We start from the raw sequence: 25,461 nt of genomic DNA on the forward strand, positions 1-25,461 counted from the left end.
ATGGGCTGCATTCCTATGGTGAGTACCTGGATGTATGCGATTTTATTACTACTGCTTTGTACGGCTCCTTTCAACGCTGGAAGTAACTTGAGAAAGCGGGGGCTTACCGCTCAGGTCGGCCTCACGATTTGGGTATGTGGACAATGGACCGCCTGCGACGCGTATAGTCCTAGGTTTTCCCCTTGTCTACCCTTCCGCGGTGGCACAGCGACTGATGAGCCAGCAGAGGATGCGTTTTCTATTGCAACCATGGCGGAAGCTTTTCACTGGAATGCAAAACGCAAAGCGCCCGTGCACTCTACGATGTCAGTGCACGTTAAAGAACCTCGAATAGTCGATATTACCGGAACTCTCCACTACGGCATCCCTCATAGCCGTTGTTGCATTGAGTCGCTGAAACCTCCTATACATGGGATGGCCTGACAGGCACAGGGAAGAGCTGTAACGAATAATTTTAGTCAAAAGCCGCAGTAGTAAAAATGATGCGTGACAGTTCCTTTTATTTCGTCGGACAAAGCTGGTGGTCACAGCGAATCCCCCCCATGCAGCGATTGCTCATTGTGCCTGTGCATTTATGCGGCCCCATTCGTGAATCAGTCACCTTGAAAGTTGTTTGAATAACGTGCACTGTTGCAGTCTGGAACAACCGATGTTCGCCCATAATGGTCATAGGCTGTTTCGCTCGTGAGAAGACAAAATGAGGGGGAGGTGGGGGGGATTTGTGAGCCGCAGTTTGACCACTCCTGCTGTGTACCGTACCAGTTATTTCCTTTGCCCTCTTAATGTATTTACTGCAGAGCATAGTAGTGGAAATATTTCAAGTGTAACTTCTAAAGCCGGCGCTACATTTCCAGTGCGAAAACATTTATTTATACGGACGCGAGAAACGAGCAACGACGAATGGTTGTCCATTTCATGACTTAGTACGTCGCAGCCTTGGCACGGGTAACTGAAGTGAAGCTTTTGCACAGTTTCATCGGTCTAATCAGGTTTAACCTCCGATAATTTTAGCCTGCGAGCACTATATATATATATATACTCCAAAATGTCAAACCCAGTCAAGAATGCCGTGACTTGCAGATGACGTGCTCAGATGAAAAAAAAAAAAAAAATGTTAGAGTGGAGCAGCTTCGAGTTTAGGTATGGTAGGAAGCGACTACTAGACGTTGTAGCTATCACCGCTTTTTTTTCTTCTTTATTAAATCGTAGCTATTACCGCAGCCGATCGACTAGTGTGCTGATGTCAACCCATTCTTGCGCCGTGCGATGCACGTCGTCGTCTGCACCAACTTCCGTCTGTCCTCAAAAAATTTCGTACATCATATTCAGTTTAACTACATTGAATCCCTATCTTTTTTGGTGCGAAAGTTGTCGCTATGCGTACCTGCACCTCATTGTAATTGATGAGCACGTGCTTCACCTGCCTTGCATTGCAGTCAAGGAGCATGAAAAAACAAACTAAACAAAACACCGATGAGTGTCGTATAGCATCTGAGATCCATGGGTCAAACACCCATGTGACAGGAAGCGGCACCTAGTTTTCTTAAAGCCTGGATTGACCCGCTTGCACTCCGTTTAGCAGTAGAATCGGGGCATGGAAAACAATAGCGCTGCTGTACTTTATGGGTGCGTTGCTCATTAAAGCAAACGTAAAGGCGCGCGGTCCTTCATACCAGCTCTAATGCCGTTTTCATGGAGATGACGAATAGGTGTGCGAGATACGTGTGAGCTAGATACTAATCGACATCTATATTCTACTTAGTATACATCTTCATCCTGTAACGCCTGAAAAAGCCAAGCATGCATCAACACGTGAAGAAGGTGCACTCGACTAGCCATATTCTTCGAATGATATGTGATGTACATAGAAATTAGAATGGAGATCAAACGTGAGGTCCATTCACAGTCTAACGTCTTTTAGATTACTGCTCGCATGATAACTCGGGTTATCATGCGACACGCAAAGGGGTACCAAGAACATATATTCCTTACACACTTGGAGACCATTCTTCTCTATATGTGAAGTAGAAAAAGAGCAAAAAGGTAGCATATTCTTTCCTTATGTTTATGTTTTTATTAGTAGTTGTTCGTTGCACGTAATTCATGTTTCACATTCTGACTGATATACGTGAAAAGTATCGAATATAGTTCCGTCAACTTGGGCCGAACAGAAAACGAACTTCTCACGTGCACGATGATGGCGGCAAGCAAGATGGTTTTTGGTTGGATTCTGTGCACAATCGTCGCAGAATCGTCTGCATCACGTTAGTTGTTTAGTTTGCTCAGCTGTGCTTGATCTCACGTGCGGAAACTAAGTGGGCATGATCGATGGACACCACATCAGAATACAGTGACTTGAGTGCGGAGGTTCACGTTATTGCTCCCGTGCGGCGGCAGTAAATGAATAAGACGACGACCTGCCGCGGCAATGCATAGCGGTTTTTGGTGATGACGAACAGCGTTCAATGACCTCAATCGCCAATCCTTAAGCACGTGGTTGAAGAGCGCTTGGGCGATGTATGCTGTTTTTTTTCAGCAATGTGGTTAACTTCGGCAGTGTCTGCAACAATTAAAAGGAGCCTTATGTCTATCAAATTTACGTCTTTCCACCAGTCTCTCAAAGCGAGAAATGTTCATCATGGATTACCGACTGCGCGGGGGCTCAGCGGTGATGACGTTCGACTTAAGATCATTCTTTTGCAGGAAAGCAGTGTTTCTGCGGTATAACTTCTGTTTTCCTAATGACCAAGGTTCTGAATCTTTGCCTTTTTTTCATATATTAACTTCAACGCTTTTCTCAGTAATGAAACTTATCCGTGACCTCAAATTCCCCCCTGAACCCAAACTCTTCTGCGATTAAGCGTATCTTTCTCCATTGTCGCAGTCCGGCAACCGGCTGGGCTTCCAACAGGCCGTCAAGAAGCCTAAGTACGTGTACGTAGAAGGCATCCGGATGTCACCTACGCTGACGCAGGAGAACGTCATCTTCTCGCTCAACTTCGAGCCGCTGGACACGGACATAGTGATCGACTCGTACCCCGGCTGCGGCAGTTCCTGGGTGGTGCAGATCGTCTACCTGCTGCTCAACAACGCCCACCTGGGGAAGATCTCCGAGTCGCTCACCAAAGAGGTCTGCTACCTGGAAGCCGAAGGAAGCCAGGTATGCGCCTTAAGTGGAATCTCCCTCTCTCTCTCTCTCTCTCTAGAGAGAGAGAGAGAGAGAGACACCTGTACTACATACAGAACAGCGGACTCCGACGAAATAGTAGTAGTTCGCCTCAGAAGGGCAGGTTGCGCAAACGCTAAAATGAGGTCTTCTGAGTTGTGGTTTGTCGGGCTCCCTGCCATGATTCTTTACTTTTCAGCTGTTTAGCTTTGTATAGTTCTCGGTTTTCTGTTCGGGAACAATTTGGCTTTGGTAACGAAGGTTTTCGTATCAGATTTAATTTCAAGGAATAATTTTGCGAGGAAGATTATCTAAGCGCATTGTTACGGCAGTGTGGCTAGCTGTTCAACGAAATACGCGGCCAGCGTGCCAAATGATCTCGCTTCAAGCCTGAGCGAAGTACTACAGTTACCTATACTGAGGAGCTATCATCAGTGATGATCCATCGAGGAATTTTACTTTTTACAAAAAGGTATCGATCGAAAATTGGACCTGAACAGAAAAAAAGTATTCTTCAGGAGGGGTAACATTAAGAGATAGGAAGCGTGCAGAGTGGGTCAGAGAAATAACTCAGGTTACTGACATTCTAGTGGAAATTAAGAAGAAGAAATGGGCATGGGCAGGACATGTAGTGCGAAGACAGGATAACCGATGGTCGCTTAGGGTAACAAGCTGGATTCCAAGGGAAGGAAAGCGTAGCAGGGGGCGGCAGAAAGTTAGGTGGGCGGATGAGGTTAAGAAGTTCGCAGGGGTCAAGTGGATGCAGCCAGCACAGAACCGGGTCAAGTGGAGAAATATGGGAGAGGCCTTCGCCCTGCAGTGGGAATAGTCAGGCTGATGATATATATATATATATATATATATATATATATACTGCCACACCTCTGACCATCTTCTGGCGCCACCAAGTGGCTGAATGTCTTGGCATGTGGCTAAGCGTCATCTTCGTCTCTCTCGAGCTTCTCTTGATTAAAAAAAGGGCCAGCTCGGTTGTTGTGCTGCTTGTTACGTGTGTTGGTGACATTTGGTGAATTGTGCAGGATAAGATCCCATGTACGTTGCTCCCGAAGACGTCAGTGACGCTGCTCATCAACGCGTGTACATGACTCCTGTCCATAAAGCCAGCCGTCGCCTCCGAGGCCTACAACCTGAATTCTAACCACTGTCCACCCCGCTACGAACCATGACATCCACGACGAGCAGCCAGACAAATCAGCCTTCCAGCAACGCCCCACCGTTCGTCCTTCTCGCACCGCGATCACCGCCATCATTTCATGGTGACCGGTTAGAGGATGTGGAAGACTGGTTGGCCAGTTTTGACCGTATGGCTGAATTTACCAATGGGACGACGAGCGGAAGCTAATGAATGTGTACTTCGCGCTGCAAGACTCGGCCAAGACGTGGTTTGAGAACCACGAGGCATCCTTTGTCAACTGGGCAGCCTTTCGCCGTGAGTTGCTCACAACATTCAGCTCGAGTGCGCGCAAAGAGAACGCAGAGATTGCAATTCGTTCAAGGTCTCAACAGTCAAATGAGAGTGTGGCCATGTTTGTCGAGGACATGACGCGGCTTTTCAGTCGGGCCGACCCTACCATGCCCGAGGCAACGAAGGTACGGCACCTCATGCGCGGAGTGAAGGAGCTGGCCTCATGCGTGACCCCCCAAGAACTTTCGCAGATTTCGCGAGAGAAGCTATCAGCATGGAACGTTCTCTGCAGGAACGGAATGCCCAATACGGCCGCCAGGCAAGCGTAGCGGCCACACCCTGCTGCGCATCCGTGCCAGTAGCCAGGGTCGAGGCATTGCGGGAGCTTGTGAGGAGCATTGTCCGCGAAGAGCTGCAAAACCTCCACTTGAATGCTCCCTCTGCAAATAATTATTCTACCGGGGACGTCATCCGTGATGAAATCCGGCGAGCGGTGCAGCCACCACCAGCACCACAACCGGAGCCAAGCATCATGACTTATAGTGATGTCCTACGTCGATCTGCTTCCGAGCCAGTTCCATTCCGCCCCGTTGTCGGACCACCGCCTCGCTACATGTGCCCCGTCGAGCCGCAATACCAGCGTCCCGCTATCAGCAAGGCGCACTTGTGGCGCACGTCCAACAGACGGCCGCTCTGTTATCACTGCGGCGAACCTGGTCACATTCTTCTCAATTGCCCATACCGGAGAATAGGCTTGAGAGGATTTCCACCTAACGAGCCTCGACCCCGCTATGGCGAAAAACCACAGGAGATTGAGGAGTACTTGGCTGCTAACGAGATGCACACAACGTCACCACAACGGCAGTCGCGATCGTCATCTCCGAGGCGTTTTGCTTCGCCCAGTCGGTACTCCTCCTCTGGGCAATTCAGAGGCACGTCCCCTCACCGGGAAAACTAAACACGGCGACCTCTGGGGGTGAGGCGGCCGCTACGTCTCAGATTAAACAGCCTCCACCCGACGATTTGACGCGACGGCTTGAGCGGCGATGACCCGATCCGATGAACTTACCGACGTGCTGCGAACGCATTGTTTCCGGGGAAATTTTTGTAACCGCCGACAGTTGTGATGTGACCGCACTTGTGGATACCGGCGCCAATTTCTCCGTCATGAGCAGCCAGCTAGCCACGGCACCCCGTAAGGTTCTGACGCCTTGGTCTGGGCCAATGATGCGTACCGCCGGTAGTCATGTGATGACGCCGATTGGCATGTGCACATGCCGCATACTTGTACGGTCGTCCGTTTCGTGTCGTGAGCGGCCATCACTCTCTATGTTGGCTGGCAAACCTGAAAGATCCATCGGGTCGGCTTGCTCGATGGAGCCTTCGGTTGCAAGAATTTGACGTTACTATCGTGCACAAGTCCGGCAAGAAACACAGTGATGCTGACTGTCTGTCCCGCGCCCCTACTCCCTGCCACGCGGACGGCTCCGACGACGATTCCGCTTTCCTCGGTGTTATCGCGACGTCCACCTTATCCCGAAAGCAGCGGGCTGACCCTGAACTTTTGCCCTTCATTGAATACCTTGAAGGAACCGTGTCATCTCCTCCTCAGCTCTTCAGGCGCGGACTGTCGTCATTTTGCCTGCGCGATGGTGTACTCTAGGCTAGCTGCCGTTGTGCACCGCTACGTCCGTACCTGCCGTGAGTGCCAGTGGCGGAAGACACCACCCATTAAACAAGCTGGCTCCTGCAGCCTATCGATCCCCCGAGATTCCCATTTCAACAGGTCGGCATGGACGTACTGGGCCCATTTCCGAAGTCCTCCATGGGTAACAGGTATATAGCGGTTGCCACTGACTACCTCAGCCGCTACTGTGAGACCAAGGCAATTCCCCGTGGTACCGCAGAGGAAGTTGCGCATTTATTCATTCACAACATTGTACTTCGTCATGGTGCGCCAACAGTCGTCTTAACTGACAGAGGAACTTCGTTTACGTCGGCACTCACGAGTGAGGTACTTCAACTCAGTGGCACTACCCACCGCAAGACAACAGCCTATCATCCTCAAAATAATGGACTGACTAGTGGCTAAACAAGACAACTGCCGATATGATTTCTATGTATGTAGACGACGATCATGGGAACTGGGACCGAATTCTGCCGTACATCACGTTCGCATATAACACTGCACTCCAGGAAACAACACGCTTCATTCCATTTCATTTGGTTCATGGACGCGCACCCTTGACTATGCTGGATGCCATGCTTCTTCCAGATTCTGCTGCCTCCACTGTCGTGGGGGCTGACCAATTTATTCGTGACGCAGAAGCTGCACGCCAGCTTGTCCGACAGCGAATTCGGCACCAAGTGCACGACGCCCAGTGCTACAACCTGCGACACCGAGAGGTGACTTACACGCCCGGCGACCAAGTCTGGGTATGGAGCCCAATACGGTTGCGAGGGCGCTCTGAAAAGCTTCTGCGCCGTTACTTTGGACCTTACGAGGTGCTCCGCCGCCTCAGCGCGGTGAACTACGAGGTGCTACCACAAGGCACTGTCCGCTCCTCTCGGCAGCCGAAATCTGAAACAGTTCACGTTGCCAGAATGAAGCCATATTACAATCGTTAAACCATTTAGAGTCCAAGCCAGAGACTGTCGAAGATGCCGTCAAACTACTCAACGTTATGTGGCCAGCTGCCTCCAGTTCCAGCGTTTCAAGCACGCAACCTGCTCTCCACCGGGTCATCTTCAGCTTTTAGCGACTACGAACCCCATTCGAACAGGCGGGAATTGACCTTCTAAGATCGTTTCCCCGTTCCTCCAACGGAAACCGCTGTGTCATAGTGTGACTTTTCCATTATTTCCCTACGCTTGCGGCATCGGGTCGATGCCTCTTGGAAGGGGGCAATATCACACCGCTGACCATCTTCTGGCGCCACCAAGTGGCCGAATGTCTTGGCACGTGGCTAAGCGTCATCCTCGTCTCTTTCGAGCTTCGCTTGATATATATATATATATATATATATTTAGCATTTGCTCTTCTCTGCAGCTAGATCGGTTTCGTGTAATGTCCAGCGATCGAGTGACATGAGATTAAGACCCGGCCTTAGAAACATCCACTATGTGGCGCAAACAAGTAATATGCGCAGTCCTGTACACATATTAGAATTCAAGGTGCATATATAATGCCCAGAAAGCCTATAGAAATACGCTTGTGGTTATTGCGTAGCTGGTGTTCAGTGAGATATCAGCGCTTGCAAGGCTGTCTTGCCAGTAAAGTCGGTGTTGATCTCTCACTGAGCATTGACTGAAGAGCAATACAGACTTAAAAGATGTGCTGTGAATCCTCAGCTATGCTTTCTCGGCAATAGACACGTGTACGCAGGTTGACATTTACAAGCCCCCGCGCATCATTAAGACGCACCTGCCGTTCAACGGCATCGCGTACAACCAGGCGGCGAAGTACATCTACATCGCCAGGAACGTGAAGGACTGCTGTGTCTCCATCTACCACATCATGAAGACGTACCCGGACGACTACCAGTTCTCAGAGGGCACCTTCGAGGACGTCTTCGAGTGCTTCATCCGGGGCGAGATGGAGTACAACGACTACTTCGACCACCTGCTGCCCTGGTGGAGCTACAAGAACGAGCCCAACATCCTGTTCCTCGTCTACGAGACCATGAAGAAGGAGCCTAAGGAGCACGTGCAGATCATCGCCAAGTTCCTGGGCGGCGTCGCCAACGACATAATCCAGGAGCAGTCCAAGCTGCAGTCGGTGCTGCGGTTGTCCAACATCCTCTTCATGAAGCTCAAGACGCGGGACTACGCCTCGGTGATGCCCAAGAGGAAGTTCTTCGTCCGCGAGGGTGTCATCGGACAGTGGAAGAACTTCTTCACGGGCGAGCAGTCGAGACGCATGGACAACAAGTTCTTCCAGAGGACTGTGGAGACGCCCATGAGCCTGCTCTGGAAAGGCATGGGCGTCTTCGACTGACCCTTCACGGGCAGCGTGCTGCGCACGCGTGTAATTTATATTTCCTGCAACACAGTTGTCGTTAAAAATTAAGAGAAAATACTTGTTGGCGAAGTCACAGATAGTGGGAGCGCGTTAAAATGTTTTCTCTCGTCACATTATAAACACGATTCGCTTGAAATGAAGCAGGCGCGTAGATAGCAATGGTTCAATGACCTTTACAGGTAGGAATAACCTGCAGCCATACTTTTTCTTAGCGAGAACATGAGCCCCTTAATGAGCGGAGCTTTGCTTTTTTGAAGGCTCGCATTTGAAATTAGGTTTACTTTTTGGATAACGTAAGCTCGTTGGCCCTGTATCCGGAAAGAACTGGCAACATTAAGATTGTTTCATTTGCCGCGAGAATGTGATACTATTTTGCGTCCCACAGGAACTGTTTAATGACGAATTCATCTGTGACGTTAGTTTCTTTCAATTTTCAGATTACCTACCCAAATCACTTCAATATGTGCCCTGTGCCGGCTTTATGCGCCATATTGAAGACTGCATTTTCGCCTTTGCTACACAATTCTCCACCATCTTTGATATTTACAAAGCAGTGCCAGAAAACTCCCATTTACGGCGCGGGTAAAGCGCGTTCGAGCGTCGCGCGAGGCCGTCGCCTTCCCCACGTCGGATTCTTGGCGTCAGCATCGGAAAAGCATGCTAAAATAATGCTGAAATACATTATGTATATAAAAGCCTGTGTGTGAAAACTGACTGCTTCTTTTGTATAACTCACTCATATTGATATGCTGTTAGGAGTGGTAATTGCTACACAGGAAAGCTTCTGTTTACAGTCACGTATAGCAGCTGCTGCCGGGGCAGCGCCGCTCATTGGCCTGCCGCATGCTTGTGCGCTAGCTCCACGGATATGACTGTGCTGAAACCTAACCAAATTTTCGTTCATTGAGAATGAAATTGGCAGCGATTTTAGAGATGCTTGTATGCATGTATGTGCAGTTACAAAGCATTCCATTTTTTTTTTACGAGCCAATTAGAATTTCTCGGAAGACAAGAGCCACGACGCAGATCTCGAGGCTTTCATTACTGCCGACCATAGAGTTTACCCTTACCTAGAGGGAAGGCTGTGCTGCAGTCTATGGGAGTTTGGAGTCCTGACGACCGGTTCAGCCACCATGGGCGCTCAAAGCATCATGGGCCGGAGAGCTATCGTGTGCAGAACTACAACTTTTGTCCGAAACTAATGCAAAGATAAACGTTGTTCTACCGTAAACAATTTTCTAAAATTCAATTTTGTGACTATAAATTGCAAAAAGAGAGAAACAGCATTCAGTGTGAAATTTGCTCTTTCTCCTATTGGCTTAGTTTTGAGCAGCACAAATACCAATATTTTGCACTTAATAGGCACACTTTGAAAAGAAAGAAACGTTTTGGAAATATTTATGGTTGTGCAATCACTTAAGGAAGTTTTTAGTAGCATTTCGGGAAACAGAGGCCTTTTATTGGCGACGCCTGCTTTTGCGCCTTCACTACTCTGGCTTTTGCGGTCTATGTACGCACCTTGAGATGATGATGATGACGACGAAAAAGAAATATTGCAGTAACGCTACTCCATGCACCCGAGAAAAACCGACTGTCCTGCATCAAGTAGCACACCGGCCCATGATTCTTAGCGCGCCAATGATGGCTGAAGTGCAACGCCCTCAGCTTTCCCTCTAGTTAAGAGTGTAAGAAACTCTATGCTGCCGACAAATGCTATTTGGCTCGTGACGTTCTCGTGGCTCAGTCGCTCGGTTGCACGGGCGACGGCACCGACGCCGGCGATGCGGTTCATCCGTCGAAGGGGCGCTTAAAAGCTGTGCTCTAAAATTTGCATAAAGGCCGTATTGTTTTTCCCTATGTTTATTGGCCTAGCAGTCGCCGAGAGTTTCGTAGCACGCTGCTTTCAGCGACTCTTATAAATTCAGCTTAACTGAGTAGGTTCATGCACGAATTGTTACATTCAAATTATGTACGCCATGCACCATTAGTTTTTGTGCCTAGCATGTCATGGGCTTGTCGCGTAAGCTCACTGTAGGAAGCGGCAAACGTAATCATAGTGCTCTGGCACTTACTTGCCGCTTTACACAGCAGTCAGTAACCTAATTTTAAAACTTTTCCGGTATAGCCAACCGAAAAAATTTCCTGAATCCGGGCCGAACGCAACGTATGCGATCCTTGGGGCGCTGCCGATCGTAGGGGTGGCGGGGGTATATAAACGCTCGGCTTTCGTGGATATGAGTCTTCCATTGGCAATTGACAGTGATCAGTAGGATCATACAACTAAACAGATATTTGAACGTTTAAGTTTAAAATAACCATAGAGTCCCAACAGAGTCCGCGCAAGCATGGTTCTGCTGTGAAATGCTGTCAGCGCTCGCATATTTATTTCTGATGGTCTTAGCCAATAAATGGGATTCACCAGAAATTCGAAATTCCCGCGCACGGTTTGAGTGTGCAGCGCCACGCGGTGGTAGCTATGTGAAGTAGAGTTTTTCCAGGCATCCTGGGCTTTGCCATCGTAAAAGGAACCACAAGCGTAGACATATCGTTATTTCGCAAAAAACAAATGACCACAAGAGGTCAAAGGCTGGGCTGAGAGAAGTCCAGCGGTGCAACTCGTGGCCGAGCTTCGTCGCCTAAATGGGGAACACGTTGTACTCGTTCCACAGCTTGGCGATCTCCGTGCCCTTGGTTTTCTCCTGGAAGACCAGGTCCATGCGTTTGGACTGGCCGCACGTGAAGTAGTTCTTCCAAAACTTGCCCGTGGACAGGCGAGCTATCTGACGGTCGGGGGATGAGCCATTCGTCCCAGAAGACTCGCGCATGCGAACCTGCGTTTAGAGGTATCGCATTGATTCATGCTTTAATATGCATTATTCTACAGATGCAGAGAAGACAAACGCCTCGAGCTTTGCGCGATGAACGAGTCGAAATGAGATTAGAATCGTCGCAAGCCATCGAATGCCAGTCCGGCGCCGTCTTTTGCCTAGCTGCGAAAACAACTCAGCGCAAGCAGACGTGTGATGCAAGAAGACAGACACGAACACATGGTCCGAAAACTGGGCTTTGAGTGCTTCTATACCCCTCTCGCGTCTTTTCCGCTAAGCTGTTTTGTTTTATGTGTTCTATTGCCAGCTGGCTCAACAATCCTCATTAAAGTTCACCACAGCAAGAAAAGTACTTGAGAAAAGCTTGCAAGGCCAGGGTAACTGAAGAGCACACGAGAAGTTGGCATCGCTTGAATTTAGTTGTACATTGGCTCCTTGAAGCAGGGCAGTCAAGGCAAGGCAAGCAAGGCAAGGCAAGGAAGGCAAGAAAGTCAAGGCAAGCAAGGCAAGCAAGAAGCAAGCAAGCCAAGCAAGCAAGGCAAGGCAAGACAAGCAAGGTAAAACGAGCAAGTCAAGCAGGCAAGGCAAGCAGGGCAAAGAAAGGCAAGGCAAGCAAGCAAGGCAATGCAAGGGAGGAAAGCACGGAAAGGCAAGAAAGTCAAGGCAAGCAAGGCAAGTAAGACAAGCAAGCAAGGCAAGCAAGCTAGGCAAGTAAGCAAGGCAAGCAAGACAAGCAAAGGAACCAAAGGTGGGTACCCTATGCAGGTCTTGAAAATAGCTGCTGCACTGTCAGAAAATGCTGGCATGCAGTTTTATCCACTCGCAAAGTCATACAAATAAACGATAGTGCCCATGAGGACGAAACAGAAATCGGAACAGCGAATTGCTAATAACAATAGTATCAGTCATTAATCTTACCAGTCCTCGATGCAACACAAAGGCTTGAGTATGCCAGTGAATGTCTTCCGTCACATTTATTTTTTTTGTTTCGTGTGTGTTGTGCTGTACGACGCATTTCTATCTACTTGGCCGAACTTCGGAGCCACGACGTCGTCGCAATGCCTGGAGCGGCCCCTACTTACGTGACGTTTCAGAACCCCCGCGTCCCAAAGACCTTTCACGGGGACACCTATGAAGACGTCGACGACTGGTTGCAGCACTACGAAAGGGTAGCTGCCTTCAACCTCTGGGATGACGCCGCCCGGCTTCGCAACGTCTACTTCAGCCTTGAAGATGGCGCTCGGACATGGTTCGAGAACCATGAAGACCAGCTGTCATCTTGGAGTGAGTTCAAGCGTCATCTTGCGGCTGCTTACGGTAGCTCAGATCGCCGCGAACGGGCCGAACGCGCTCTCCAATCTCGGGTTCAAATGCCCAACGAGACGGTCGCGGCATATATCGAAGACATGACACGCCTCTTCAAGCGGGCAGACCCTACAATGTCCGAGGACAAAAAGCTGCGCTACCTTATGCTTGGCGTTAAAGAGCAGCTTTTTGCTGGCCTGGTGCGCAGCCCACCGAAAACTGTCGCAGAATTCCTTGCGGAAACATCCACAATAGAAAGAGTGCTTCAGCAGCGAGCTTCGGCACAGAATCGTACCGTCCACGCCACCTCCGTCTCTGCCGAGTTACCATCGCATGGCATGGACGCATCGGCGCTACGTGAGCTCGTACGTTCGATTGTGCGCGACGAACTCAGACTGCTGTATGGCGCACATCAACCAGCTTCTACCTCCATTGCGAGCGTTGTCCGCGACGAAGTGCAGCAAGCGCTCCGGCCTCCGTTTCCAAGCGGTGAACCTCACCCTGCTCCTCCCCTTACGCCACCTGAGTGCCAGCGTCCCACATACGCCGAGGTGCTACAATACTCGCCACCCCAGTCGCCGACCCTCATTCCTGCTAACGTAGCTGCACCAACAACTCCGGCTCCCGTGATCCAGTACGTAACGGATTCCCGACAGTCTAGACGGAAAGCAGACGAGTGGCGTACCCCCAACCGACGGCCTTTATGCTTTCACTGCGGCAAACCAGGACATGTCTATCGGCGCTGTCCCTACCGTCGACTGGGCCTCGAAGGTTTTTCCGCCGATTCTCCGCGGCCTCGCTACGGCGAACGGCCCCGAGCCGTTGAAGATTTCCTCAATGACCAGCGCCGTGGTGTTCCGTCTCGTCTGCGGCAATCTCGATCACCGTCGCCCAGGGCTCGCCCTTCGCCATCTGCTGCGAGGTCCTCATGGGCAGCGCAGGGCCGATTGCCCAGCCCCCAGCGGGAAAACTGAAACCAGCGACCTTCGGGGGTAGGCTCGCTGGACATCGCTGCGCGGGAGACCCCCCATCGACGCGGACACGGAAACTCTACGAATTGACATTGGAAAAGTCCGCGGTTGCCGATTATAACGCTACCTCGACGCCACCACGACGCACCCGCAACGACGACGAATTGCCGGTGGAACCGACGACGCACCAACGCACCCGCAACAACGACGAATTGCCGGTGAAACAGACAACGCAACAATGCACCCGCAACAACGACGAATTGCCGGTGAAACAGACGACGCAACAACGCACCCGCAACAACGACGCATTGCCGGTGGAACAGATGACACGACAACGCACCCGCAACGACGAAGAATTGCCGGTGGAACGGACACCGCAACAACGCGCTTGCAACAACGACGTATTGCAGGTGAAGCATACCGCGTACACCGACGCAGAGCACTCAAACACTCAGAAGCCTGATATTCGCGAGAAGCTGTCGTTGGACATACCAGTAATACTGGATGGTCGCCATGTTCGAGCTTTGTTGGATACTGGCGGTGATTATTCTATTTTGAGCAGCCAGTTTGCCGCGATTCTCAAGAAGGTTTTGACTCCGTGGGCTGGCACACACGTTCGCACTGCGGGTGGTCATCTGGTTACTCCTCTAGGCATGTGCACGGCCAGGGTTCAAATTCAAGAGTCGACATTTGTGGTAAGCTGCCTCGTTCTGAAAAGCTGCTCACGTGACCTAATTCTGGGCGTAGATTTTCTTCGTGAATATGGCGCAATTATTGACCTCCGGGATTTTAAGGTCTCGTTTTCAACTGAGAAAGCAGTGGCACTCAGCAGTACACAGCGACCACTCAATGTGCTTCGAGTTTATGCGGACAGTGTCACGCTGCCACCCCGAACCAGCACCTTCGTTAATGTCAAATGCAATGCACTTCACGATGGTGATGCAATAGCCGAAACTAACCTCTCGTTACTGTTGACGCAGGGAGTCTGCGTGGCTCGCAGTTTGATCCATCTTAACTGTGGCCAGTCCAAGGTACTTGTTACGAATTTTTCGCACGAGTATCGACACCTTTTTCGGAATACTTCCGTAGCTTTCGCGGAACGCATATCTGAAGTCTCCGAGTGCTTGTCCACAGAAACCGTACCACCGCCCACATCCCTCGACAACCTCGATATTAGCTCAGAGCTATCGGTGAACCAGCGTGAACAGCTGTTTTCATTGTTACTTGAATTCAGAGAGTGTTTTGCATCATCGTCAAAAGTGCATCAGACTCCCATTGCCAAGCACCAGATCGTGACGTTCGACGATGTCCGCCCAATTCACCAGCACCCCTACCGCGTCTCTTCAACCGAGCGCGAAGTTATTAAGTCACAAGTTAAACAAATGCTCGAAGATGATGTTATCCAGCCTTCAAATAGCCCATGGTCCTCCCCAGTCGTTCTAGTTAAAAAGAAAGACGGCACGTTACGTTTTTGCGTCGATTACCGCAAGCTGAACGCCGTAACCAAGAAGGATGTATACCCCTTGCCGCGGATTGACGACTCTCTCGACCGCCTTCGGCGTGCGAAGTACTTTTCGTCAATCGATCTAAAAAGTGGCTATTGGCAGATTGAGGTAGATGAGCGAGATCGTGAAAAAACGGCCTTTGTCACACCCGACGGACTTTACGAATTTAAAGTTCTACCTTTCGGACTTTGTTCCGCGCCGGCCACATTTCAGCGGATGATGGACACTGTCCTCGCCGGGCTTAAATGGCAGTGTTGCCTAGTCTACCTAGATGACGTGGTGGTCTTCGCAGAATCGTTTTCACAACATCTTAAACGCCTGCGGTCAGTACTCGAAGCCCTTCGATCCGCTAACTTGACGCTTAAGCCACAGAAATGTCACTTTGGCTACCAAGAGCTTAAATTCCTTGGTCATGTCGTAAGCGCCGCCAGTGTAAAGCCCGACCCTGACAAGCTTACTGCTGTTTCGAAATTTCCGATTCCACGTGACAAGAAAGCTGTTAGCAGATTTCTCGGCTTGTGCAGTTATTACCGCCGTTTTATCGATAACTTCGCTGATCTTGCTGAACCGCTGACTCGGCTCACCCGGGGAGACACCCCTTTTGTTTGGAGTCACGAGCAAGAAGCTGCTTTTACCGAGTTGCGTCTCCGTCTCCAATCGCCGCCTATTCTAGCCCATTTCGATGAGCACGGTGAAACAGAAATCCACACTGACGCCAGTAACATTGGCCTTGGGGCGGTTCTCGTGCAACGTCAAGAGGGTGTGGAACGAGTCGTCGCCTATGCCAGCCGTGCTTTATCCCGCGCCGAGATGAACTATTCAACTACTGAGAAGGAATGCCTCGCCATAATTTGGGCGGCTGCAAAATTTCGCCCCTACCTTTATGGTCGCCCATTTAAAGTGGTCACTGACCACCATTCCTTGTGTTGGCTGGCCAACCTGCGTGACCCATGCGGCCGCCTGGCGCGATGGAGCCTTCGCCTACATGAGTTTGACCTTACTATAGTCTACAAGTCTGGACATAAACATGAAGATGCTGACGCGCTCTCTCGTGCGCCCGTCGAGCTCGCTTCACCACATACGGGTGACTCTGGCAGTTTTCTCGGAGCTGTTGATGCTTCAGATATGTCTCATCAGCAGCGTGCTGATCCAGAGTTACGAGCCCTGATCGATTATTTAGAAGGTCAGCCAGTCACAATACCTAAGTGCTTTTCTCGGAGCCTCTCAACTTTCTGCCTGAGAAGTGGTGTACTCTATAAGCACAGCTCTAGATCCGATTCGAGAACCTACCTCCTCGTGGTACCCGCAGCTCTGCGAGAGGAAATCCTTTCCGCGTGCCACGATGAACCAACTTCTGGCCACTTGGGCTATACTCGCACACTTGCTAGAATACGAAAAACATTCTACTGGCCTAACCTTGCAACTGTCGTTAAGCGCTATGTTAAGAGCTGTCGGCAATGTCAGCGTCGGAAGGTTCCGCAATCAAAGCCTGCAGGCCTTCTCGTGCCCATAATACCACCACGCGCACCGTTTGATCAAGTCGGCATGGACCTTCTCGGTCCTTTCCCTCGATCCTCCGGGGGCAACCGCTGGATAATCATCGCCACAGACTACCTGACTCGATATGCCGAGACCAAAGCGTTACCTAGTGGTACAGCATCGGAGGTTGCCCATTTCTTTGTACACCAGATCATGCTGCGGCACGGTGCTCCGACCTGTATTATTACTGACAGAGGGACTGCCTTTACTTCACAAATGATGGCCGAAGTTTTTCATCTCAGCGGTACGGCGCATCGAAAAGCTACTGCTTACCATCCGCAGACCAATGGGCTGACTGAAAGGCTTAATAAGACCATTGCGGACATGCTGGCGATGTATGTCGACGCCCAGCACAAGACTTGGGATGCTATCCTACCATATGTGACATTCGCGTACAATACGGCAGTCCAAGAGACGACACGCTTCACGCCGTTTCGCCTAGTTTACGGCAGAGAGGTTCGGACGATGCTGGACGCAATGCTCCCTTGCGAAACAGATACCGAGCTTTCTACTGACGCCGAACACTTTGCCCAACATGCTGAGCAAGCACGCCAACTAGCACGCGTCCACATCGCCCAGCAACAGGACAAGGATTCACGCCGGTACAACCTCCGCCACAGACAAGCTTCCTACAACACCGGGGACCAGGTGTGGGTGTGGACTCCTGTTCGACGCCGTGGCCTATCAGAAAAGCTGATTTGCCGTTACTTTGGACCATATAAAGTCTTGCGGCGCCTCAGCGACGTTAACTATGAGGTCCTCCCAGATGGCCCAGAGCAGAGAGGCCGTCGGCTACCTCGTCCAGAGACAGTTTATGTCCTACGCATGAAGCCGTATTTTACGCGGTAACTGAAAGACGGCATCTGCAAACTTTTTTTTTCATTTGCTTTTGTCCACCTGTGTGCACGTGTGCCGTGTGCGTCACGCTTAAGGAGGGAGGAATGCCAGGGGGCGCTCGCAGCGAAAGACGTTGAAGTGGCGCTCGGAGAAAAAGGACGAAGTGAATCGGCTCCGGACTAGAAGGACGTACCTAAAGCTTGGACCTTATAATTCCACCTGCACCGGCTCTGATAGCCTAGCCCTAGTCGCCAATATCGTGACAATATATATATATATATATATATATATATATATATATATATATATATATATATATATATATATATATATATATATATATATATATATATATATGACGGAAAGAATCCAACAGTCGGCGAGGCTAAGGAAAGCGTTGGGGATGGTACTTTATGTCTTTTTTTTTAATGTTTGCTTGGATAATCATAGAAATTAGTAATGTAATCTGTTTAGGGGAAAGAGAAATAAACACAAAGTAGAAGAAAAAACAACGTGCGATGGTGGGAACCGAACCCATGACCTCCGAATACCGCGCCCGGTGCTCTTCCAACTGAGCTACATCGGCCGCTGTCCCCCCTGCTACTTGCTTGGGTATTTATGTTGTCTGTATACGAACCTTGAGAGTGTTGAGCGAGGGCGAAAGCTATATATATATATATCAGACATGACAGTAATTGAATTACAGTAATGAAATTACTGTAAGTTAATTACTTTTTCGGTAATTTATAATGTAATAAATTATTTTTCGGTTTGGAAATTTAGTAATGTAGTGAATTACTTTTTGGTAGTAATTTCGCAGCAAAGTAATTAATTCCTCTCGAAATTACTTTTACTAAAGTGCGCCATCACTCCTTCAATAGACAGCAAAGTAGAGTGCGCGAAAGCAGGAACGACGTGCTGCAATCCGAAGCCAGCGTAACGGATTGGCAAAAGGAGGCAGAATTGAGCAGAACTATAGTCAATTGGAATACTCTGGAGAACAAGTTGTTTTGTTTAATAACTTTACTTAGTTTTTACATTCATGGAAACTAGAAAGTAATTTCAAAGTAATTGAATTACTCAGTAGAAGTAATTGTAATGTAATTTCATTACTTTTGGCGAGCAGTAATGAGTAATGTAATTTAATTACTTTTCTGAGATTTTCAGCGAAGTAATTAGTAATGTAATTCAATTCCTTTTCAAAAGTAATTTTGCCATGTATGATATATATATCGCATTGCTAAAGAGTGCCACCGCACCTCCATGATGCGGCTGTGAGCGGGGCCCTTGGCGATGTGCTCGAGAACCTCCTGCATGAGCGCCACGTTGTGGTTGCTGTTCTCAAAGGCATCGCGCCAGCCGATGAAGTTCAGCACGCGCTCGATGTGTGCGCGAGACTCCATGCGTAGGTCCTCAAACACGAGGAAGAGCAGGTGCGGCTCCGCCCGGTGCGCCCACCACGAGAGCACGTGACCGAAGTAGTCGTTGCCGTGCACCGCTCCGCGGACGAAGAGCTCGAGGAAGTCGTCGAAGCGGCCCTCGCAGAAGTCGTAGTCTTGCGAGAACGTCACCGCATCCTCGAACGCGTGCGCGCAACAGTCCTTGGGGTTGCGCAGCAGGTAAATGTACCTGCGCGCCGATGCGTTGCTGTATATAGAGGCACGGCTGCGATGAACACGGTCGCGTTAATGAAAACAAACAGTGGAGGAACTGCTTTGTATGCCTCCCCGCTGAAGCAAAAGGAAGGTTTGCATGGAGACCTTCAGTCGCGGAGCGCGAAAACTAGGAGGTCACACACATTGAAATTGCGACCACTATATAACGTCTCACAAAGTGAAAACTCCGCTGTACGAAATCCGAGAGCGCCTGCTGTACGAAAAACGAAAAAAATCACGAAGACACTTCAATGTTTAGTTAACATTTTTCGTTTTGTGTTAGACGAGCGAAATGAGACCGCGAGGGAGGATGTGGTGTCAAACGAATTGGCACCATATGGGGCACAGAATTATTGTCCGGGTTGAATTCTACTATGTGCGAAGGATTTGCACAGATAGACTTTATCCTCCACGTGATGGGGTTTGACCTTCGAGAAGCCGTTGCAGGCGAACCAATGGTCGTAGAGAGATGCGGGTGATGCCACGCGAATTGTTTCGTGATGTATACTTAAGCACCTGAATCGAGGACACAGGATAAAAATTCTATAAAACTCGAACTAACGCTTTTCATAGCGCATCTGCGGTGGTGGAGTTTTTTTTTACCCTCCGTTCTTCATTACCATGGGACCTCGAAAACCCAAATATAGAAATGGTGGGGCAGCTCTTTAACCTATACCTAACCCCACGTTTGTGGGCCGTTCTCTGGTGACGTCCTCGCGTGCCTCACCTGGCCTGCGGGTTGATGTTGAGCCTGTTGTAGGGAAGGTGTGTGCGAAGCAGCCTTGGCCTCGGAACGAGCTCCACTTCCTTGCCCTTCCACTCGATGAGTGGGGCGTTCACCTCCAAGCTGGCGTCCGTTGCCGATACCGCTGCCCCCGGTGCGCTGGCGGGGCCAGAGAACTGCTGGGGCAGCGCCGCCTGCGACACCGCAGGGTTCTTGACACTCGAGTGAGCAAACAAGTGCAGCAGGGTGGCCACCGTCTTCCCGCCGCTGTTGGGGTAGCCCGCGATCACAACGTCACCGTCATCGGGTCGCATTTGCATCGCGTACAATACGTTCTCTCGCGAGAAGGAACGCGGGAAGAGCAGTCCTTCAACCTCCACGTAGCGTGGACCCTCCACTTTGTCCAGCGAGTGGCCCATGGTCAACCGCGGGTTTCCAGATGGCTGCGGTGGGTGGAGTGAGGTGCAGAGCGCAACACGGGAAGAGAGATTAACAATGAGGCTTAAAGAACTCGGGAAGTGAGGACAGACATTACAGAAGACGCGCGAGCCTCTTGCTTTGCAAAGCAATGTAGGCGCCGTGAAAGCTTTATCGAATTGAAGGGCACGTTAATCTTTCTGACTGCCTCCATCAAAGGGTATAACATGACCGACGTTCACAACTACAATGGCTTTTGATAGCCCGTACTGTCATTCTGGGGTAAGCATTGCACCTAATATACAAATACCAGCCAGAGTGCTCCCAATAAAACCTGGTTAGACACTATCGCCGTCCGAGGGAAGCCATTCGTGATCGTAGCCCATAGACGTATAATCTTACCAGAACGACAGCGAGCAGGAGAATTGGCCTTGGTGTTTCGAGAAGTCAGTAGAGGATGGCTGGCAGCATACGCGTCGTCGGCTTTTTCTCGAGCACGCGATCTAAGCACATGGCGCATGAGCGCAGGCGCGTTTTCTTCGTCTTTTGCGCTCGGACGAGTTGAAGCTAGAGCGCGCAACGGCAAAGAATTACTCTGATTTCTATGTTGTGTAATGAACCTCCAACACGTTATCCGATATGACACCTTTCGAAAGACTTGTGCTCCCCGTCCAGACTCGACAGTGTTTACATTGACCAGCATGCATAGTCTGGGCATTCGTGTTGTCACATAGATTGCTTTAGGTTATGGGGTTTAACGTCCCAAAGCGAATAAGGCTATGAGAGACGCCGTAGTGGAGGGCTCCGGAAATTTCGACTACCTGGGGTTCTTTAACGTGCATTGATATTGCACAGCACACTGGTGCCTGGCTTTTCGCCTCCATTGGAAAGCGGCCACCGCGGTCGGCCGGGATGCGATTCCGCCTTCATGTGCACAGATGTCGAGCGCCCTCGTTGCACCACCGCGGCGGGGCCATCGTGACATAGAACAACGATGGACACACCCCTGAGGGTCCCACTCAGTTCCCTGTACTGTACCCTGCCATAATATAGCAATTTTGTCTCCTTCTACCTTCATCTAGGTTCATAATTTACCTTTTTACACTTAAGAAACACCTATAGAAAGAAATTATGGTGCCCTGACACCTTTGAAGCGAAAAGCTTTTCCAGGCTAGTCAACTCCGAGTTTCGCGTGTGCTCCGTCGTTAGAAGCACATATAAAGCCCCGCTTTAACCGTATGAACGTGCCTTAGTGGCCTATAGGGGTAACGTGAATGCAAGGGTCCTGGCAGGCTTAGTCTGATATAACCGTCCCATGTGAAACGAGAGACCTAAGTTGGCAGCTCCTGCCAGGAAATCACGGTCATGGACACGGACACGGCACACAGCGACGATCGGTTAGACCTGGCGTAGTATTGCTTTCGCAATAAAAGCCCCAGCTGCGCATGCGCAAACCACGTGACGTCACAGGAGAGGCGCAGGTGGTCGGAGCCGCCGCTGCCGCCGCAACTGCCGCCGCGACTTCGCCGGTTGACCTTTAGCCGGTGCCGCGCGCTTTCAACGGGCTGTGTTTATACAGAAGTGTAGCGGTGATGATGATGTTGGAACCGGAATAAAGTTTAATCTTATGTGATGTACGGCTGTAATCAATGTTTCACCGTGATGATAAGCCATATCTATAAGGTGCAACCGTGAACAACAAGGTAAGCCACAACTACGCCAAGGAACCACAAGCTAAGCAATGACGTCGCCGAAGCTTTTCGCTTCTGATATCCAGGCTTAAACAAGCTAAGCCACGACCAATTTTTTTTATTGCGAAAGCAATACTACACCAGGTCTAACCGCTCGTCGCTGTGTGTCGTGTCCGTGTCCGTGGTCCTTTGGCAAGAGCTGCAAACTTGGAAGGAAGGAAAGAAGGAAGGAAGAGGAAGATGAGGAGAAAAGGCAGGGAGGTTAACCGGTAAAAGAAACCGGTTTGCTACCCTGCACTGGGGGAAAGGGGTGAGTGGATATAAAAGTTGTGGGTAAGAGGGTTGGGTGAAGTCAGTACAGTCACATCACATCGCGTCACAGTCCTACGTAACATAACAGCAAAATCATAGCCTTTCGATCAGGCCTGTGCTTTTCATAAAGCGGAGCAGTGCCTGGGAGGCCTTCACCGCAGACGATCGCCATGGCCAGGGACCTAGAATCTTACTTTCAGTCAGTGGGCGTCCATATAGGCGCTCCAGCACACGGCATAGACACTGTCTTTCCTCACTGTACATGGGGAACTCACAAATAATGTGGCCTATAGTCTCGTCGCACCCGCAGGTTGTATATGCAGGTCTATTTGCCATACCTACACAAAATAATAAGAGTATGTGAATGCTACACCAACCCACAGGCGGCACAGCAAAGTTTCTTCACGTCGGGGTAGACCTGGCGGAGCCGAAGCTTGAGGTCAGGGTCCAGGGATTTTTAGTGGCTAACTTGGGTCTCTCGTTTCACATGGGATGGTTATGTCAGAATCAGCCTGCCAGGACCCTGGCGTTCACGTTACCCCTATAGGCCACTAAGGCACGTTCATACGGCTTGGTTAAAGCGGGGCGTTATATGCGGGCTGGGGAAGAAGAAGAAGAAGAAGAGGAAGAAGAAGAACGCTTGGTCAACCGCAGCTAATGATTTCACCCTATATTCGGTTCAGCAGCGTTGAACCCTTTTAATTTTTTGTATTTCTTCATTTTGATGGCGGTGCAGAAGATTGTAATTGATTGAAGATTGCACGCTCGATGCACGAGTGCTTTTTATTTTAAGATTGCTTGCGATGTTTATGTTCCTGTCAAGTACTATATAGTCTGAATGATTTCTTCTTGTGAGTAGAATATTTACACAACAATGCCGGCGAGAACCAAGAACTAAGAGCTTGTATAGAACTAAAAAAAAAACAAAACTTGAGGACGTCATATATGTAGACGCCGCCTGTAACGAAGATGACCGGCATAAATTTTATTATTTACCGGGTCACACAACCCCTGATAGGAAGACCGGCAAGACTAACCATGTAGGAAAGCATCATAACCTGCAAATCCCTTACCGTGGAAGAAGCCGCAATCGCAACGGCCATAGTATACACCCAAGTCACCAAACATGTCATGTACAACTATATACGAAGATTATTATTTAGCGTCACCAGAGACATACTACCCAACCTTCACCTTAGTGAACAACTGGGAGAAATTGATCGGGTGTGGGAGCCATCACATGCGTGGTGCCCAGGCAACACGGAAGCCTGTACATACGCTCGAGTATAAGCCGCGGCCGAGCTTTGGACGTCGCCTTGGACCTGGAGCCTTTCGCAGAGCCCCTCATCCCATGCCACGATTACACAATACACTACAGACTCGAGAGAAGAGCATATCCACCACACAGCTCACTGTCCAGAGAACAAAAGGGGATGTGGAGAAAACTTCAAACCGATACATTCCCTAACCCATACACAGTTTCAAAATTATTTAATTCAGAAACTAATCCAACCTGTAGCTTCTGCTCTGAAATAGCATTATTAAATAACACAATTTGGGATCGCTGGGCCTCTCTCCCTCAAAGAGAATTCACGCCTAATTCCACACTGTACTCGTGGGATGAAGTAAAGGCCAGTGACGACCCGGACATCCAATCCCCAGCCGAGGTTTGGGCCTGCGTCGCCCGAAATCTTCATGGTCTCGGAGGAATGTGCTGACCACATTCACTACCCACCTTCCCTAACCACCTCTTATTTCCTCAATTAAGTTGCACTTGACGTGTCCACGTGTTCTCTATCTTCTTGAATTACCATCTAGTCGTCGGCTGCTGATCGAAAAAATGACTACAAAGTTTTTATTTAGCATTGTTGAATAAATAAGTGTAAATAGAGTAATTACCATCTAGTCGTCGGCTGTTGACCGAAAAAAATGTTCACTAGGTTTTTACTTTAGCAGTGTTGAATAAATTAGTGTAAATAGAGTAATTACATTGCAGAAAATCCTACCCGTCCATTCTGGAAGAGTTACGCTCACAAGTCACTGCTTCTTGAGCAGGTGTCGCATATCCTTCAGTGATGTGGAGGTAGGTTAGCAAATATTTATGCGATCGCGAGCTCCGAATTTCGCATAACCTAATCACGCTCGCCTCTGTTTGAATCATATGTGAAAAGTGCAAGCGCGCGAACAAGTATGTGCAATAGATAGAATGCCATCTGCGGGACAGCTTACATTTTGCTACTCTTGCCGTGCTAAACCTGCAGGCTCCCTGGAGGTGAAGGGGGGGGGGGGGGGGGGGGGGGGGGTCGGGGGCAGTATTTTAATCTTTGACTCGGATGGCGTAGATTAACATCAGATCACATAATTTTCACGTCACTGGCTGTTCGGTACCGTGGCCGCTTTAGCGTACAGCCAAGAACAAAAGTTTGCGGGCGTGAGTTCGTGGAAAAATATTTAGTTCTGTGTGACTCTACAAACATATTGAATGATATGTGCTGAATCACGAGGGCACATGCACGCCCCATTCAGAGAAAAATATTACAGAAAAAACAAGCGAGGAAACGAAGAATTAAAGGTTTTTCCACAAATCCGCGTCCCGGCAACTTTTGTCCCTGACTGTACGTAATTCAAGCTAAACGCAGAGCTCTGCTGCGAAACATTCCTGACATTATGAGTAGATCACTTATAACCTAGGCAGCGATGCATGTAACTTCACTTCCAACTAAGAAAAAGAGTTATACACTGAAGCAATCGCACTAAAAATTTTAGGCCTTGTTCGCGCTATACGCCTAGACTACACCAGTGTAGGTTGCCTGCGGGTCACGCGTGCATTATCAAATCATTATCAAATCTATATCATCATTATCAAAGTATAAAAGAACATGGATACAGCAAACACATAAGAGAAAAAGGCAATGCTGTTAACAGGGCGGCGAAGTGGTTAAGGTGCTCGACTACTGTTCCCAAGGACGCGGGATCGAATCCCAGCCTCGGCGGCCGCTTTTCCATAGAGGCGAAAAGCAAGGCGCCCGTGTGCTGTGCGATGTCTGTGCACGTTAAAGAACCC

General features: G+C 49.6%; 2 protein-coding genes across 2 annotated transcripts; one reads left to right on the forward strand and one right to left on the reverse strand.

Moving 5' to 3' along the window:
* Window positions 1-8,589, forward strand: LOC146199114 (sulfotransferase ssu-1-like). Its single transcript, XM_084592709.1, has 3 exons — window positions 1-18; window positions 2,885-3,160; window positions 7,978-8,589. Exons 1-3 carry the CDS (start codon window positions 1-3, stop codon window positions 8,587-8,589), a joined length of 906 nt encoding a protein of 301 aa, XP_084448835.1.
* A 2,660-nt stretch (window positions 8,590-11,249) lies between these two features.
* LOC146199115 (sulfotransferase ssu-1-like) lies at window positions 11,250-20,396 on the reverse strand. Its single transcript, XM_084592710.1, has 3 exons — window positions 19,981-20,396; window positions 18,858-19,227; window positions 11,250-11,444 (listed from the first exon to the last, which is right to left on the reverse strand). The coding sequence occupies exons 1-3, from the start codon at window positions 20,394-20,396 to the stop codon at window positions 11,250-11,252; spliced, it is 981 nt and encodes a 326-aa protein (XP_084448836.1).
* Window positions 20,397-25,461: the final 5,065 nt, after the last annotated feature.

This window comes from Amblyomma maculatum, chromosome 2 (assembly GCF_055883805.1).
Source record: "Amblyomma maculatum isolate TAMU_Amacu chromosome 2, ASM5588380v1, whole genome shotgun sequence".
NCBI classification, from domain to species: Eukaryota; Metazoa; Arthropoda; class Arachnida; order Ixodida; family Ixodidae; genus Amblyomma; species Amblyomma maculatum.